This window comes from Theobroma umbraticum, unplaced genomic scaffold (genome assembly GCF_002168275.2).
Source record: "Theobroma umbraticum cultivar Fairchild unplaced genomic scaffold, ASM216827v3 scaffold_204.0, whole genome shotgun sequence".
In the NCBI taxonomy this organism is placed as follows: Eukaryota; Viridiplantae; Streptophyta; class Magnoliopsida; order Malvales; family Malvaceae; genus Theobroma; species Theobroma umbraticum.
The window spans coordinates 251,908-267,241 of record NW_018397267.1 but is presented as its reverse complement, the minus strand read 5'-3'; the positions used below and the strand labels follow the sequence as shown (position 1 = coordinate 267,241).

Genomic DNA, 15,334 nt, shown 5'->3' with positions numbered 1-15,334 from the left:
GTTGCTATGGAGATATCAATCCAAGGGGTTGATGTCAACAATGAGGTTTCAGAGACCGCAGTGCAGATATCAGGGCCTTCGATCAACGAGAAGCCTCCCGTGGCCAAAGCAGCAGGATCATCAGCTGCACCTCCTAGGAGGAGAAACACAGTAGGTATGTACACATAAACATATATATTTCTTTCTCTTTATATATATATATATATATATATATATATATATCTACTTTAGAAAATCATCTTATTGACACTAAATTAGAAGGCAAGACTTAAAAAGAAATAAAAATTAAAGATTGTCTAAAGTTTTAACCAATAATTAATGACACTTTTAAAGATACGTACAATTCGTTTTGAATTTTTTTTATTGTCTTTGTTTGATTTTCATGAATAAAAAAAGTTTTAGTTTTAATGTAATTTATATTAAAAGTTGATTTTTTTAATAATATATATGTTTAATGATTCTTAATATGGAAAAAGTGAACAGAAAAAACACATGAAAAATAAATTTATAATATAAAAGGTAAGAGTATTAAGTGTTTAAAAAAGAAAAATGAATTTATTTTGAGAAATAACAAAGAAAAAAAAAGAAAAGAGTATGTTTGTTTTCTTTCATTTGAATGAATTGTGTATTATTCTTTTTAAACAATAATGAACAAGTGTAATTAAACCACAAAAGATGAAAGTTTTGATCGTACAATTTTCACTAGGAACTGTCATTAAATAGTTGGATTTGGTCTGTTAAATTTAGTACAATTAAATTGTTTTTGTTCAATTACAGTAAAATTAAAAAAATTATAAAATAATTTATTTTGTTTAATAGTAGTATCAATTTTTCGTTATGATTAAAAAAATTATTTAATTATAAAGTCAAATTTAAAAAAATATCTTGAGTTAATAGATTAAGTGGACCCAAGCGAGAGAAGGGGTTGGGGGAGGGGAATGGAAAGGAATCTGTCGCTGTTTCTTTCCTAAACAAAGACACTTTGCCTTTTAATCATACCTCGCACACTTAAGAGCTATAAGAACCAGACAGAACAGAACAGAATGGAAAAAAGGGGGAAGAGGTGAAACTCAGCTGTTTCTGTTTCTGTTTCTGTTCCTGTGTTTGTAGATATGAGTTTGTTGAAGGCTTAAAATGTTGTCTGGCAGTATGCAAATCTGCTGCCAGTGAATTAGTAGACTATGTTGTATAGATAGAAACAAACTCAACTCATTCAATGCTGAATCCTGATAAAGATTCAACAAATCTGAAAGAACTTATGAATTTGAGCAAAACCCAATCAAATTCCATCACCCTTTTTTGTAAGGTTGTTGTACTTACCAAATTTCCTCGTCCAAGTTTTACACTTTCCTGAGGAACTAGGGTTCAGTCTTGCTGTATAAATACCAGGCTCTGCTGTTTGTTGCTAGTAAGCAAAACCGAAACGCTTAATTATACAGGTAAACGGGAGCTCGCTCAACTTCTAATGGGTCGTTCTCGCGGGAATTTTCACTCTGCTGATGAGGACCCCACCCAGAGGTTTGCCTTCTTCTCCCATTTTTCTTTTTGAAGAATCATTGTCTTGAATTGTATAATCGTTTCAAAATTATCTGCCTTTGAGCTTTGCATGGTGAAGGGCTAAGACTGCTTTTCAGAAATTTGACATGTTGGTTTGAGTTTGAACTGTTTCATTTTTAGCTAGTTCATTTTTGAGTTGGAAAAAGGCACAAGGGGCTGCTTAAGATGTTTTCTTCGCTGCGCAAATACATTGCAAGATGGAAATTCAACTCACGGAATTCGTTGATACTAATAATTTGAGAATAAAGTGATAATGTGAACAGAGGCCATGATTAGGGATAATGATCATGTGTTTATTTACTACGACAGTCTCGTATATAGAATTGCTGTTATGAATTGATTTTTCTCTCGTCTCCTTCAGTTGGTGTTGATAAATTTGATTATCTCATCTGCCATATAATTATAAATGATTGTTTCATTAACTATTAAGGTTTCTTTCTTATGGAGAATCCTAAATACTCAGAATCTAATTTCCTTTATTACAGTAATGAATGTTTATGATTACAAAGGATGGAGATCTGTTGTGTTGCTCTCATTTTGACAGCTTTCAACTTTTTCCCCCTGTGGTTGTGTAACAATTAATGGTTACTTGGATTAGCAGCATCTGTTTCTTTATGTTTCTTATTGTGATATAGTCGGTTAATGAGTCTTTTACATATCTCTTTTTGGCATGCTTCGTTTAAATACCCATTTTTTTATAATGCAGATCAAGGAGAAAAAAGAATGCATCTGCTGGAGAAAATTTAGAATCTTCATCTTCAGGTACTTTTCCACCATCATGTAGTTTCAAAATGTAGTCCCTCTCAGAGTGAACCACGATATCTGTGTTTTTATCTGTTGATGAAAATTTAATGCTAGTGCAATCATGGAGACTGTTAATGGCCATTTTCCAGTGCAGTGATAGAGGTCTTTGGCTACAAGTCCAGTAGCAGTTTCAAGAAACAACACTGGCCATTTTATGAGGGAAATAAATTGCTAAATATTTGGAATCTTTCCAGATCACCCCTTCTAGGACCTAGTGGGACCGTAAGTGGGTAAAAGACCCTCTGAATGTGGAGAGTGTGCAACCAGAGACATAGTAAAGTTGATGCTTCATATCACTTGGTTGATATTCTTTTTTGCAATATTCTATCTTTAGTTGAGACCTGGCTAGAGTTGCTAAGAATTGACCTGTAATTCTGCCCAAAGTAGCTTGGCTATGCATATATTGTATGGGTAAAAGTTCTAATAAATGGTTAGATGCTTATTATTATTATAAGATGCTATATAGAGGGCATATTACTGGTGGTTTTGTGATTATTTAAAAATTATAGGCCCTTTATTAAGAAGTTAAAATAATTAAGTTCTTCAGAGTACTCTTTTACACTTTACCATTAAGCCTTTGGAGGTAATTGTCATTGTTCATTCACAAGCTATTGTGACCTTTTTACGTTTTATTTTCCATTTATATCTGTTTGGAGCTAGGTCAAGGAACACATGATGGGAAAAGGGCTTTATACCACTGCAATTATTGCAACAAAGACATCACAGGAAAGATCCGTATCAAGTGTGCTGTGTGTCCTGATTTTGACCTATGCATAGAGTGCTTTTCTGTTGGTGCTGAGGTTACACCTCACAAAAGCAACCATCCTTACCGGGTCATGGTTAGTAAGAGCCTTCTGGAAACATCTTTTTCCCTTCCTGATAACGTACTATATTGTCAAGTTTTTTGCTTGATTTTGTCGTTAATGAATAGGCTTTAGATGAATTTTTTCCTGTGCTGGAGAAAATCTGTTAACCAAATCTTTTACATTCATTTAGCACTGTTGAAGCAATTTCTATTGCATGATTTTATTTTTTCTTCCTTATTTATTCTGCATTACATACCTGTTGTTGTATCTTCTGTTTTGTTCTGATTCAGTGCTGACAACAGAGTCTTGATTAACAGGACAATTTATCTTTTCCTCTTATCTGTCCTGACTGGAATGCAGATGATGAAATATTGCTTCTAGAGGTATTTCTATTTTCATCTTCAATGCTAAAACAGTGAAGAAAGTTGTGTTTGGTCCTTCCTGATTTGTTCGGTACTGCATTTCATTTCATATGTGGAATAATTAAGGCAATCAATCTTGATTCAGTTTTAATTTTCCTAATCCTAGGGAATTGAAATGTATGGCCTCGGAAACTGGGCGGAAGTTGCTGAGCATGTTGGGACAAAGACTAAGGAAAAGTGCATTGAACACTATGATAATGTTTATATGAAGTCCCCATTCTTTCCTCTTCCTGTATGAAAGTTTAAAACTGTCAATTCTCGTTTTAGTTGTGCCTTTTAATGAACATAATTAAGCTTTGAAAAATTTATTTCTTTAAAGGACATGTCTCATGTTGTTGGAAAAAATAGAAAAGAGCTTCTTGCAATGGCTAAAGGGCATGGTGAGGACAAGAAAGGTTAGTGTCAATTTTCATTTATTCTCCTTTTTTTTTTTTTGAATAATAGTTATTCTCCTTTTTATAATCCTCAACAATATGTTCTTTCCATTTTGCTTGAAATTATCATGTATTTATGTGGTAGAATAATGCTTATCTCTAGAAAGAGTGAACATGGTTCAAGGCAGGCTACACGTGTCACAGAATTTTACGTGATTATTGATTGATTCCTTTTCTTAATGCAAATTCTTATCAGTAATTTCTTTGAATGTCTCAGGGTCTTCAATGCTTGGGGAGCTGACAGTAAAAGAAGAATCTCCTTTTTCACCTTCAAGAGTCAAGTATGACTACCATTCTCCTCTTTATTTGTATCATCTTTGTTCACCTTTGCTATTTCTTATGTGAATTTTATTAATTTACCCAGAGTTGAAGGTGGTCCTTCGGGCCGATTACTCTCTGGCTTAAATGCAGGTGAGCCTTGATTTATTCTTTCTTCTTTGCCTGCTGGAAGATTCTTCATTTATTCATAGGTAGTTGTGATTTATACAATGTGTACACAATTAATCTCATCACTATGAACCTTGTGTTCTCTGCCTTGTTTCTGTAAACTTTAGATGTAGAGTCTGGGGTACGTTCTAGCAGCAGCAGTACAGCACCAGCAGCTGTTAGCAAGGCATCAAACATGGCCCAGGTTAAAGATGGCAATGTTAAAATGGAAGGTCTGATATCATTTACTTTTTCTGAGTTCCTATGTACCATCATTATTCCAGTAATGTATAGCCCATGTGCAACTGAGCCATTTGTAGTTTCATGCATGCTAAGAACTTCTGGTACAGTCAGGCTGGCATGATGACCAATTTTGCATTTATGACCAATAAATCAAAGTTTAATGTTGTCATCCTAATGAGTCCTCGACTGTCTCTGAGTGCATTCTGAAACACTGCTCCTGGTGCTAAGTAAGCTGATTGTTATTGTCTTGTAGATCCTCAAATGGACAGAAAGGGAAAGAAGCCTAATTCTTTGGGAAATGATGGTCTAGTTGAGTTGAGTGGTTATAACCCCAAAAGGCAAGAGTTTGATCCAGAGTATGACAATGATGCTGAGCAGTTACTGGCTGATATGGAATTTAAGGACACTGACACCGAGGAAGAGCGTGAGATTAAGCTGCGAGTGTTGCGTATCTATTCAAAGAGGTAGGCAGCCTCAATATATTTGTTAATTGATTCCCTTTTAGATTCTCTGTAAAAAAGAAACTTTTTCGATATTACTTAATGGGAAGATGTTCTTTAGCCCATGGCTGAAATGTATTTACTGTCAGGCTGGATGAGAGGAAGCGTAGAAAGGATTTCATACTAGAACGAAATTTGTTATATCCCAATCCTTTTGAAAAAGACTTAACTCCTGAGGAGATTGCACTATGTCGACGTTATGATGTCTTCATGCGCTTTCTTTCAAAGGAAGAACATGAGGATTTGCTTCAGACTATTGTTGCTGAGCACCGGACTTTAAAAAGAATTGAAGAACTCAAGGTTTGATTTATGCCTGGTATTGCTGTGTTATGGCCCACTGATTTGCTTGGCTACTTTCTTCTTCCTTCCTTTCTACCTCATTTAAATATGCAATCTTCATAATATTGTCATTGATTGCTGTTCATGGGAAATAATTATATGCAGGAAGCCCGAGCAGCTGGTTGTCGTACATCAGCTGAGGCAGATCGATATCTCGAACTAAAGAGGAAAAGGGAAGCTGAAGAGAGTTCTCATAGAGCAAAAGATGGTGTCCAAGTTAATCCAAGTGGGCAGGGGGGCCCAAACTCATTCATGGCTTCAGAGTCTGTAGCCAAGGACTCAAATTCAAGACCAACGGCGCAGGCTTCTTCAAGCTTTGCTACTGATTTGGACATAATGGGATTTAGCGAAACACAACTACTGTCTGAAGCTGTAAGAATGTTGTTCTTAATTTCTACAATTTGGTCTGATTTGAAGCTGTGTTTTAAACGATAGCATTCAGAAGTTACAGCATTGGTTGTTGTTTGTAACTGTTGACATCCTTAGCCTTGATGCAGGAGTTTGGTTGCAATCTGCATGCACTCTTATACTTAAGTGTAATTTGGTTGGAGTCATTAACTGATGCCCATTTGTGTTGATTGATATGCTGGTTGTGGCAGGAGAAGCGGCTGTGTGGTGAGATTCGCTTGCCTCCACCTCTGTATTTAAGGATGCTACAGATCATTTCGGAAGAGATCTTCAATGGCAATGTCACCAAGAAATCTGATGCTCATCGCTTGTTCAAGCTGGACCCAAGCAAGACTGATAGAGTTTACGATATGTTGGTCAAGAAGGGGATTGCTCCACCATGACTCCCAATTTGATCTCACATCACATTGTTTAGCTTCTACTGCTTCCTAGCAGTAACATTTCCATTTCTTGAACTCTTTTTATTTACTTGGACCTTTGTTTAGATTCACCATGTTTATGTTTTAGAACCACAGAAATTATAACAGTCTAGTGTTTGTTCCATTAAGCATGGAGTAATTTAAAGTATTGTTTACCGTCCTACAGCTCAGCTGTATCAATCCATGACCATGAGTTAATGATTACTCCTATTAGTCTATAACTGTTGAGAAATATCTATAAATAACTTATTACCGTTTATGGTTCTTTTTTTCCTTATTGTTGTTGATCTAAAACAAATATCATCATTTTTTTCATAGAATCATGATGTGACGCTAATGAATAATATTTGTCTATTCTAAAATTGTAAGATTATGTCTTAAATATCATTAATTGTCAAATTAGTATTACTAAACGTGTTACAGAATTTTTTATTATTGATGTCAAAAGATTATATACGATTATTTGTTTGTGTGATGAACTTATAAAGTATTATGCTTATTGACGTTACCTTCATTTGTAATATTTTTATAGATGCATATAATATGCTTATCGTTAATGATGATTTACTTATGTTATAATCATTGTTTTCTTCTTATCATTCGACTTTTGTATATAATAAATTGTTAAAAGAACTTATAGTAAAAGTTAAAATGTAAAAATTTATGCTTTGACAGTAAAAGTTCATATAAAAGAAAAAGGAGTGATCTTTACCAATTTCCCACGCCACCCTGTAGTATTTTGATAGGGTATAAATTCAATTCAATTCTATTCTAAGCCGTGGAGGAATAGGAAAACGTGGTTACACAGAAGCGCTGGGTGAGATGGATGATTTCTTTCTTGTTCACCTTCCCGTCGCTTGTTCTTCCCTGCTTAGAAAATTTCTGTTAAAGGAGGAGGACGAGATGAATATGAGCAAGAGCGACTTTTCCACCACCTGTCTCCTCAAAAAGGCCTTCATCGTGCGTTCCATTCAAGAGGGAATCGCCAATGGATCAGTCGCTGAAGAGATTCTTGATTCTTTGCTACTAATCGAACAAGTCGACCGCAAGCAGGGCCTCCCCGTCTTTGACTCTATGAAGTCTGCCTTTTGCGCCGTTGCTGTCCACTGCACTCTAGCGTCCTTGACCCGCTCTTGGCCCTGTTATTACGACTCGATTCTGAGGATTTGGAGAACCCGAATTCGAATTTTGGAGGATTCCGCGAGCAGCGAACTCGTTGGGCCTGATTTAGACAAGTGGAGAAAGGAAGTCGAAGCCGCTCTTTGGGATTCCGAGGCGTCTCAGAGGTTGTTGCGGATCAATACTCGCGATGACGCCTTGCGCTGTCTTAGGGTTTTCGTTGAGGAGGCCCGGTCCTCGATGAAGCCGGCCTTCCTTCAATTGACATTGGCTGCTGCTCAAGCCATTTGTCGTCCTCACCGTGGCACTGACAAAGGGAAAGGTAGGCTTCTATTCTCTTTTCATTTTTATCTACCAGTATTTGCATGTAAAAGCTTAGATTTTTGTTGGTCTGAGAATGTATGAATCGACTCATCTCTCTGTGTTTATTTTGCTACATGTCATTGTGCTTAAATTTACGCAGTTAAGTTTAAAGTGTGGTGATCTTTGTCATAGTGTGTCCATTATTTTGCTCCAGTTACCTTGGCCAAGTGCATATGTTTGGTTCTGCAGGGATTCTGAGAGTGAATCCACAAAGAAGATGCAAGCTTGGTGTTCCCCACAGGCACTATAAAGTACCTGTTGAAATTGCTGACTCAAAGGAGGAGCAGCAACCGTCTTACAGCAAATTTGCCTCCTTGTCAACTTCTGAAGTTAACAAAGTGCAAGAGGCACTTAAAACCAGTACAGCTGACTTGCTAGCTGTAGTAACTGATCCCCTCCCCAAAGTCTTAGAAGTGGCTGAAAAGGTTGCATCTGAAAGGGCAGGGAAAACCTTGCGTTCTGAAGCCATTCTGGAAGATGGAAATAAGAATAAAGATGTTCCTGCAACATCTGTCAATCCTACTATGGCATCTGCTCAAGCTGAGAGGGTAGCATCTGACACAGGAGGGGAAAATTTGCGTGCTGAGGCCATTGTGGAAGACCACAGTAAGAAGGGCAAGAGGGTTCCTCCCCCATCTGTCAATCCTACTAAGGACAAGAGTGATCCTCCTTCATCTGTCAATCCTACTACAGAACCTGCTCTAGCTAAGGAGGGCAATCATGAAAGGCAAGCTTCCATCCATCAGAATGAAGCTCCTAGACCTAGCTTAATGGAAAGGAATGGGACTGCTCGCACTTATGAGGTGTGTATTTGAATGTGCACTGCATTACTGAAATCAATTTTTGCTTACCAGCCTTGATAATTTTTGTAATCTTGGAATGAGCTTTTACCATTATCTATAATGAATGGCTAACAATACATAGGCAACTTAAAAAGATACATTACATAGATATAACGTTTTTGCTGCAGTGGGAATCATGTCTAATCTTACTTGTTGATTATTTTTTTAGTGGGAGGATTCAATTGATGGCTCTTCTCAAGAATCATCTGGTGGTTCAACCAGATGTCGCTTACCCAGTCCTAAGATAAAGCCTGCATCTCCACTGAAGGAGTATGAAAACAAAAAGTGGGTAAGGAGGAGAAAAATACACAGGTGGAGCTTACATGAAGAAGAAGTTCTGGCAGAGGCTGTGCGCAAGTAAGTGATTAATGTTAAGGAAAAAGTTTGCAAAATCTGTTAAGTGTGTTATACTGGAGGTCCTGTGTTCCTTATTTTGGTCTATAATCCTCTTAGCATACTAGATATATTCTGAATTTTTACGTAGTAGTTGTTGCTGTTTGTTAGCAAATATGGGATTAGAATTACTTTTGTTAATTTATAACCTTGTTTCTTATTGTTGTTCTTTTCAAAATGAAGGTATGGATCACATTGGGCTCAAATTTTAAGAGCCTATCCTCTAGAGTTTGTAAATAGAACTGCAGTAAGTATGTTACAAGCTTATATGCAGCTTTTTTTCTTTGGCTCTTACAATGTGTTCTCTATTGATGTAAAGATGTATTATATTTGCTCAGGGTGACCTTAAGGACAAATGGAGAAATATGACTGGAAAATGATGCTTCTGATCATACTTGTGCTACTTTTTGAGTTTTACATATGTAAGGAGTTAACCGTTGTTTTTTGTAAAGGAATGTAACTGTCACCACTTCAGGACATTTTGAAAGTGGTGTGTACATCAGGGTTAACATTTTGAGGTTTAGGGCCATTGTATTGTATTTGATATGTAACAAGTTAAGTTAACCGATGCTTTTTGTAAAGGAATGTAACTGTCGCCACTTTTAGACTTTTTGAAAGTGGGGTGTACTGCTGAGTGCAAGTATAAGTAGGTTTAACAAATGGGAAAGGTATATTACTGCAGTGGAATGTTTAAAGCTAACAAGGCTCGTATGTAAAAGGCTGGAAATATTATGACTAGAGGCGCTGGAATTAGTGATAGTAATATCTCTATTACAAATGACGTAGTGATGGGATTCGTTAATCATAAGACATCTGGATGGTGGCAAACGGTTGATTCGATAATCGGATGGAGGAAAACTGTTCGGATCATGCACATTCAAAAACTGACAAAAACCTGTTGCACTTCTCCAATTTTTATTTAAAGGACAATAACCATTTAAATATTTCTATTTGGTCTTTTGCCTCTTTTCTTTTTCTTGTACAGGATTTGATCTTTACCGACCAATATTTTCTTTTTTATATAAATACACCACATATTTAATCTTCAAAAAAAAAATATTTCTATTTGGTCCGGCGAAGTAGTCTTGGGGTGAACCTTTACAGTTGTAACTATACCTGTAATTGATCCCTAATAATGAACGAAGCTACACCGACCTTAAACGGATTATATTAACTCTTTAACCTAACATATTTTGACCTGATTTTGAGCCATTAAATTCTAACTGTTTTTCTATACCATTGTTATTATCCCAAAAAATACTAAAAACATATGCCAAATCATCCTTCACATGTACCTATACCTATTATTCACAGCAACCCCTAGAACCACCTTCGACACTCACCCGCTCTCCAAGTCGAACCTCCATGTTGACCAAACCAGCCACTCACTCCACAGTTTGGCATCTCTTGTTGGCACAGTCCAACTCTTCCTCCAAATATGACTCACTCCTGTTACCACCATTGCCTTCATTATCAAACTCTTCTTTCCCCTCAACATAAGCAGCCCCTCCTCTTTCATTACTTTCATCTTTATCATTGTCATGACGTCTCTTTTCCAATCTCATTGCATTCATGTCTTCTGAATCATCACATGTGGCTGGCCCGGGTAATTCCTGTTCATCTTCCTTAACAGCTTCAAGTTTTGAGGTGGTGAGGACCTTGTGCTCCATTGATGCGATGCTACCACAGCCAGATGCTTCCACCATAGCCGAGCACATTGAAGGCTTCATGCTAGGACTGATATTTGAAGATAGATACGATAGTATGTCTGGCCTCCCATTTATATCGATCCATCTGTTATCAACCCAATCTTTGGAAATTCTGGTATTCTCCCTCTGCACAGTCAGAAACTTGTCTTCACCTATTCAGATAATTACAATAATTGATTAATGACGGTATAACAAATGCTACATGGTTAGGAACATAATAAATCACAGATGATTATTTCATTTTTGTTTTTTCTTTTTTTCAAAAGTAAAGATCTTTTAAAGGATGAATACATCACATCTAGCCGTGAAGCATACCAGGGAGGTAAACTTGCAGATCATCATCACCGCAGATGCCAATTCTAGTTGTGACACCTTCCCACCATCCATCACTCCACCACAAGTCAATTGCTGCTCCAATCTCAATTTTAAAAGCTGTAGTAGTATCCTTGGGAGGGCACGGCCGGATTGTCAAGCGGCCTGGACATCTCATACCAAGTTTATCAGGTGTTGCAACTCTGGAGGCAGGGATCCATTCCTGCATGTAAAAACAAATTTAAAAATATCAGATCCTAGATAGGGAGAGTGACAAAAAAAGAGAGATAAACTCTAGTTAAAGTATGCCATTCTTGCATTCTCAATTTTCTTTGCACTTCTTATCCTAAATATACCATTTTCTCCACATTTCTGACAGTGGAAGGAAAGTGAATATCTTCCACAAACTTGAGAAATGTATTTTTCCGAAAAACTCAAGATCACCGTATCATTGTCATTATTATGTGTCTCATTGGGAAATTTGCTTACCTCTAGATTACCAGACCCATCAGCATCCTGCACATCATCATACTGAACTTTCAAATGCATCTGAGATGATTTCAAGACCTTGCACCTAAACCAACAGCCTCGAATGCCACTATCATGAGAAAGCAGCTCTATTTTCTCATCCACCTTGAAAGACAGCGGATGTTGGGGCTGTGACACAATACCCATTGTTTTCCTTGAAAACCTTAATTTGAACTTTGGATATATTGGTTCATATTTCATAATCTCATATGCAGGGACTGAGACTGAATTTCTGCCACCAGAAACACTTTCAAGTCCAGCTTGCCCCTCACAACTTCTATTTCTCTTAGCAGTTACCCTTACAGAATCATCAAATGTCAGTGCTCTTTTATCTTCCTCATGAGAATTACGGTTCTTGCCCTTTTGCTTAGGGACAACTGGCTCACCTAAAGAAGAGAGAATTGTTTGATTAGAGTATCCCCGTAATTTGGTAAGAGTGAAGGGCTTGACCTTGTTATTCTTAAGCTGCCTAAAGCACATATGGACAGCCAATTGTGAAGTCTGAGGGACAACGGCCACACATTTCTCATAATGTACAGGAGTCAGGACTGTTGCAAGACCATCGACACACTCTGCACTGATAACTTGAACATTAGGTGTGATGAAGACTTCTCTAGGATGAGGATTCAGCTGAGGAATTACACCATTGACTTCTCGATTGTGATGAAACCACCGCACTTTCACCTTCTTCTGGCCCTTTTTATCTTCATACATATCTTCCAAGTATCCTAGGTAGGGATTTTCTTCTTCAGCCATTATAAAAACAAAAGAGTGAACCTGGCAGAAGCGGAGAGGGAGAGAATAAATCTTGAATATTTGAAAGAGGCTTAAAAATAGAATTTATCCCAATAACCCATAACAAGCTTGCCACTTCAATATGTTGGTACTTACAGCTATGGTGGTCCCATTCCTGCAAAAAGATGAATAGTGTTTCAGCTGTTTTGCACAAATCCAAGCAATGCCAGACCACTCAATGTCAGAATTTTGCGCTTTCAGTTTCCTACCAACCTGGATTTGCAATAAAACTTTTAAGCTCTAGAGAAAAAGAACGGCATAAAATCTAGAAACAGCATAAATGCCAATGGGACCTGCATACCATATGATGTGGTAAACAGGTTCGACAACCAAGAGGCCCAGTCATTGATACTTCAAAAGATCCAAAGCCTCTTATAGAATCATCCATCTGCAAATCTGCAGCAATAGGATTAGACTTTCTCAAGATTTTCAGAGTAGTTGTATCAAGCATCATTTAAGAACTAATATTATTAAGCTTTTCATCTATGATTAAAAATACAACAAAAAAATCAGAAACAAAAAACCAGGCTGCCGACAAGGCTATAATGGTAGCCCCTTCTGCCAATTGAATAGTGACACAAATATCAAAAGTTATCGCTTATTCGACATTGTTCTGAGCAGAAAGTCTAAAATGTAATAATGCGTCAATAAATTATGAGCATATATTCCACTAATTCAATTAAAGTAACCAGCCTCAATTGGAAAACCTTGGTGATATAATCTCAGGTAATTAATTTCTTCACAAAAAGGTTTCTCAACTAAACAAATGAAATTACTGCAATGATGAAAGCATCTCCAACATTTCCAGAGAAAAGTACACAATATCTAGAATGTGATTACTTTAAACTATTGATTGCCTTCTTATGAAAAACATAAAACATTAACCAGGAAATGCACACACACAAAATGTAGAAGCACTCCACTCCCACTAATTATATATGCCAAGCACATGCATTTTCATTGTATGCATACACAAATGCAGCATCCATATGAAGTCTTAGATCTTATATTTTCATACACAAATCCTAGCTTAAGTAGGAAAACGGTGAATAAATAAATGTCTATTTAAGTAAGAAACGAAGCCCTATTTTTAAGATTAGTGTATAAAATTCAGAAAAGGTAAAAAGAAGAAAAGAGAGATCTATCAAGACAAGTAAATTTGATGTGTGCATGTGAGAGAGAGACACACTGGTAAATGAGTAATTTTTAAAGAAGATTTAATATGTACCTAAATCCTTAAGCTAGAGGACTTTGCAAATATATATTAACTTGAGTCAATCAAAGATATTGAACAAACATACATCATTTGCTTGGATGTAGAATATGAAGGACTACGAACGACAAATTAATTATATCCTTAACAGAGATAGCAACTCCAAGAATGATCATGTTGGAACAGCCCAAAAGATTGTGCCCATGCAACTTGAAAAATTTACTGGACTCCCTCTAAGTTTAAAATGAAAATTATTGAACTTCTAGAATTTTCTTAGCCTTAATATTTCAAATTTTAAATGCTAAGAATATTGTGACACGCTGGCAACACTGCAGAATCTACCATATTCCTACATATTATCTTCCAAGTGCTGGACTTTTCCATGTGAAGACTATAACTTTCTAGATATAGCCCCAGTAGAACAGGGCATAGCCTAGTGGTAGCCACACCTTTCCTAGTAAACCAAGTTCAAAACTTCAATATCATAATTTAGGTACTAATGCAGCAAAACATCATATAATCCAAAAATGTTATCCATTGATAGCTAACAATGACATAGAGTGCATAGGATTTCATACTCTCAAATTCGTTTTTCTTCCCTAAGGAAACTGTCTCAACAATAGTTCAGGATTTTCATTTCAGGTCCAAATCACAGAACTAAAGAACTGCTACGGCTACTTTTCATCTTGAAAAAGAGAGATCCATCATTTCCGAATTAAGGGAGTAAATAAAGTACCTGGCAGGGGCCCATTCATTGAGACCAATGATTGCAACCATTCAACAACTTCCCGCCTTGCTCGCCATTTAGGACTGGCATTGATGAACCCATGGGAGCCATAAGCCTGCAAGAACTCACCGGAAACAACATACATCATATGCCTTATGCTCCTCTCTGTACCTACAACTGCAAGCACTAAAAGCCCCGACGCTTCCTTCAAGTAGAAGTGAACTACACGATTACCGCGCTCTTGGCATATAATGTGCTCCTCCCAGCCCACAAAACTATAATTATTCTCAGACATTTTGATTTCAGAGAGACCTCAAAGGAGTCAACTTGACTCCCTTTTCTCACATTAGTTGAAACTGCCCAGTTTTAAGATTTTGATGTTTGAATAGCCCGCTATAGACCCAGCTGTGTAAACACTGAAAAGTAATCGAACGCCTTAGACCCCAAAAACGACGGAATTGGACAATGCTCAGTTGATAAAACTACTGAAAGATCCTGTCCTCTATCAGGGAAAAAGAAAACTAAAACAGGTTGTCAAGAAAAGATAACCGCACAAAACAAGGTATATAAAGGAGAGAATTCGGGTTTTGGAACCAAAATCCAAGCCAATAAACTAACTAGTATGCCTTCCAGCTTTAGCTTTGAAGGCCTCAAGCAGAGAGTTAATAGGCTCGAAAAGGAGGACTCAGACGGCATTAACCAGAATAGAAACAAGAATTAGTCAGCACAGAACCAAGCGAAAATCACAACCCCACCCTTTAAAAAAGAAAACTTAAAATGGAAACAGGAGCAGTCGAAATCTTTGAAAGCAGAAAAGACTTTGAAGCGGAGAAAGAGGCCATGAGAGAAAAGAAAAAAGTGCAGGATTTTGGTTATGGGTTGCCCCTTGGTTTAATTGAAGGCTGCGCAGCCCGTTGAGTGAAGAAAGGGAATGAGGGAAGATTACAGGAAGAGAGGGAGATGGCGAAAGATACG

The 15,334-nt window shown here is 37.0% G+C and overlaps 3 protein-coding genes across 4 annotated transcripts; 2 read left to right on the top strand and 1 right to left on the bottom strand.

Annotated features, from left to right (window-relative positions):
* The first annotated feature begins 994 nt into the window (after positions 1–994).
* On the top strand, positions 995–6,631 carry ADA2B (ADA2 2B). The gene is made up of 13 exons (XM_021438320.2): positions 995–1,518; positions 2,264–2,319; positions 3,022–3,200; positions 3,485–3,550; positions 3,696–3,821; positions 3,909–3,984; positions 4,241–4,304; positions 4,388–4,434; positions 4,578–4,682; positions 4,946–5,156; positions 5,282–5,492; positions 5,637–5,903; positions 6,131–6,631. The coding sequence occupies exons 1-13, from the start codon at positions 1,466–1,468 to the stop codon at positions 6,320–6,322; spliced, it is 1,653 nt and encodes a 550-aa protein (XP_021293995.1). The 5' UTR covers positions 995–1,465; the 3' UTR covers positions 6,323–6,631.
* A 490-nt stretch (positions 6,632–7,121) lies between these two features.
* Positions 7,122–9,663, top strand: LOC110424106 (uncharacterized). The gene is made up of 5 exons (XM_021438608.2): positions 7,122–7,799; positions 8,030–8,643; positions 8,852–9,039; positions 9,259–9,322; positions 9,414–9,663. The coding sequence occupies exons 1-5, from the start codon at positions 7,181–7,183 to the stop codon at positions 9,453–9,455; spliced, it is 1,527 nt and encodes a 508-aa protein (XP_021294283.1). The 5' UTR covers positions 7,122–7,180; the 3' UTR covers positions 9,456–9,663.
* A 239-nt stretch (positions 9,664–9,902) lies between these two features.
* LOC110424794 (uncharacterized) lies at positions 9,903–15,328 on the bottom strand. 2 transcript variants are annotated; one of them, XM_021439484.2, is made up of 6 exons: positions 14,369–15,328; positions 12,721–12,815; positions 12,516–12,632; positions 11,586–12,401; positions 11,100–11,319; positions 9,903–10,936 (listed from the first exon to the last, which is right to left on the bottom strand). In XM_021439484.2, exons 1-6 carry the CDS (start codon positions 14,652–14,654, stop codon positions 10,461–10,463), a joined length of 2,010 nt encoding a protein of 669 aa, XP_021295159.1. In that variant the 5' UTR covers positions 14,655–15,328; the 3' UTR covers positions 9,903–10,460. The 2 variants fall into 2 exon arrangements, with proteins under 2 accessions (XP_021295159.1, XP_089641073.1); XM_089784947.1 differs by having other exon boundaries at positions 10,729–10,910.
* Positions 15,329–15,334: the final 6 nt, after the last annotated feature.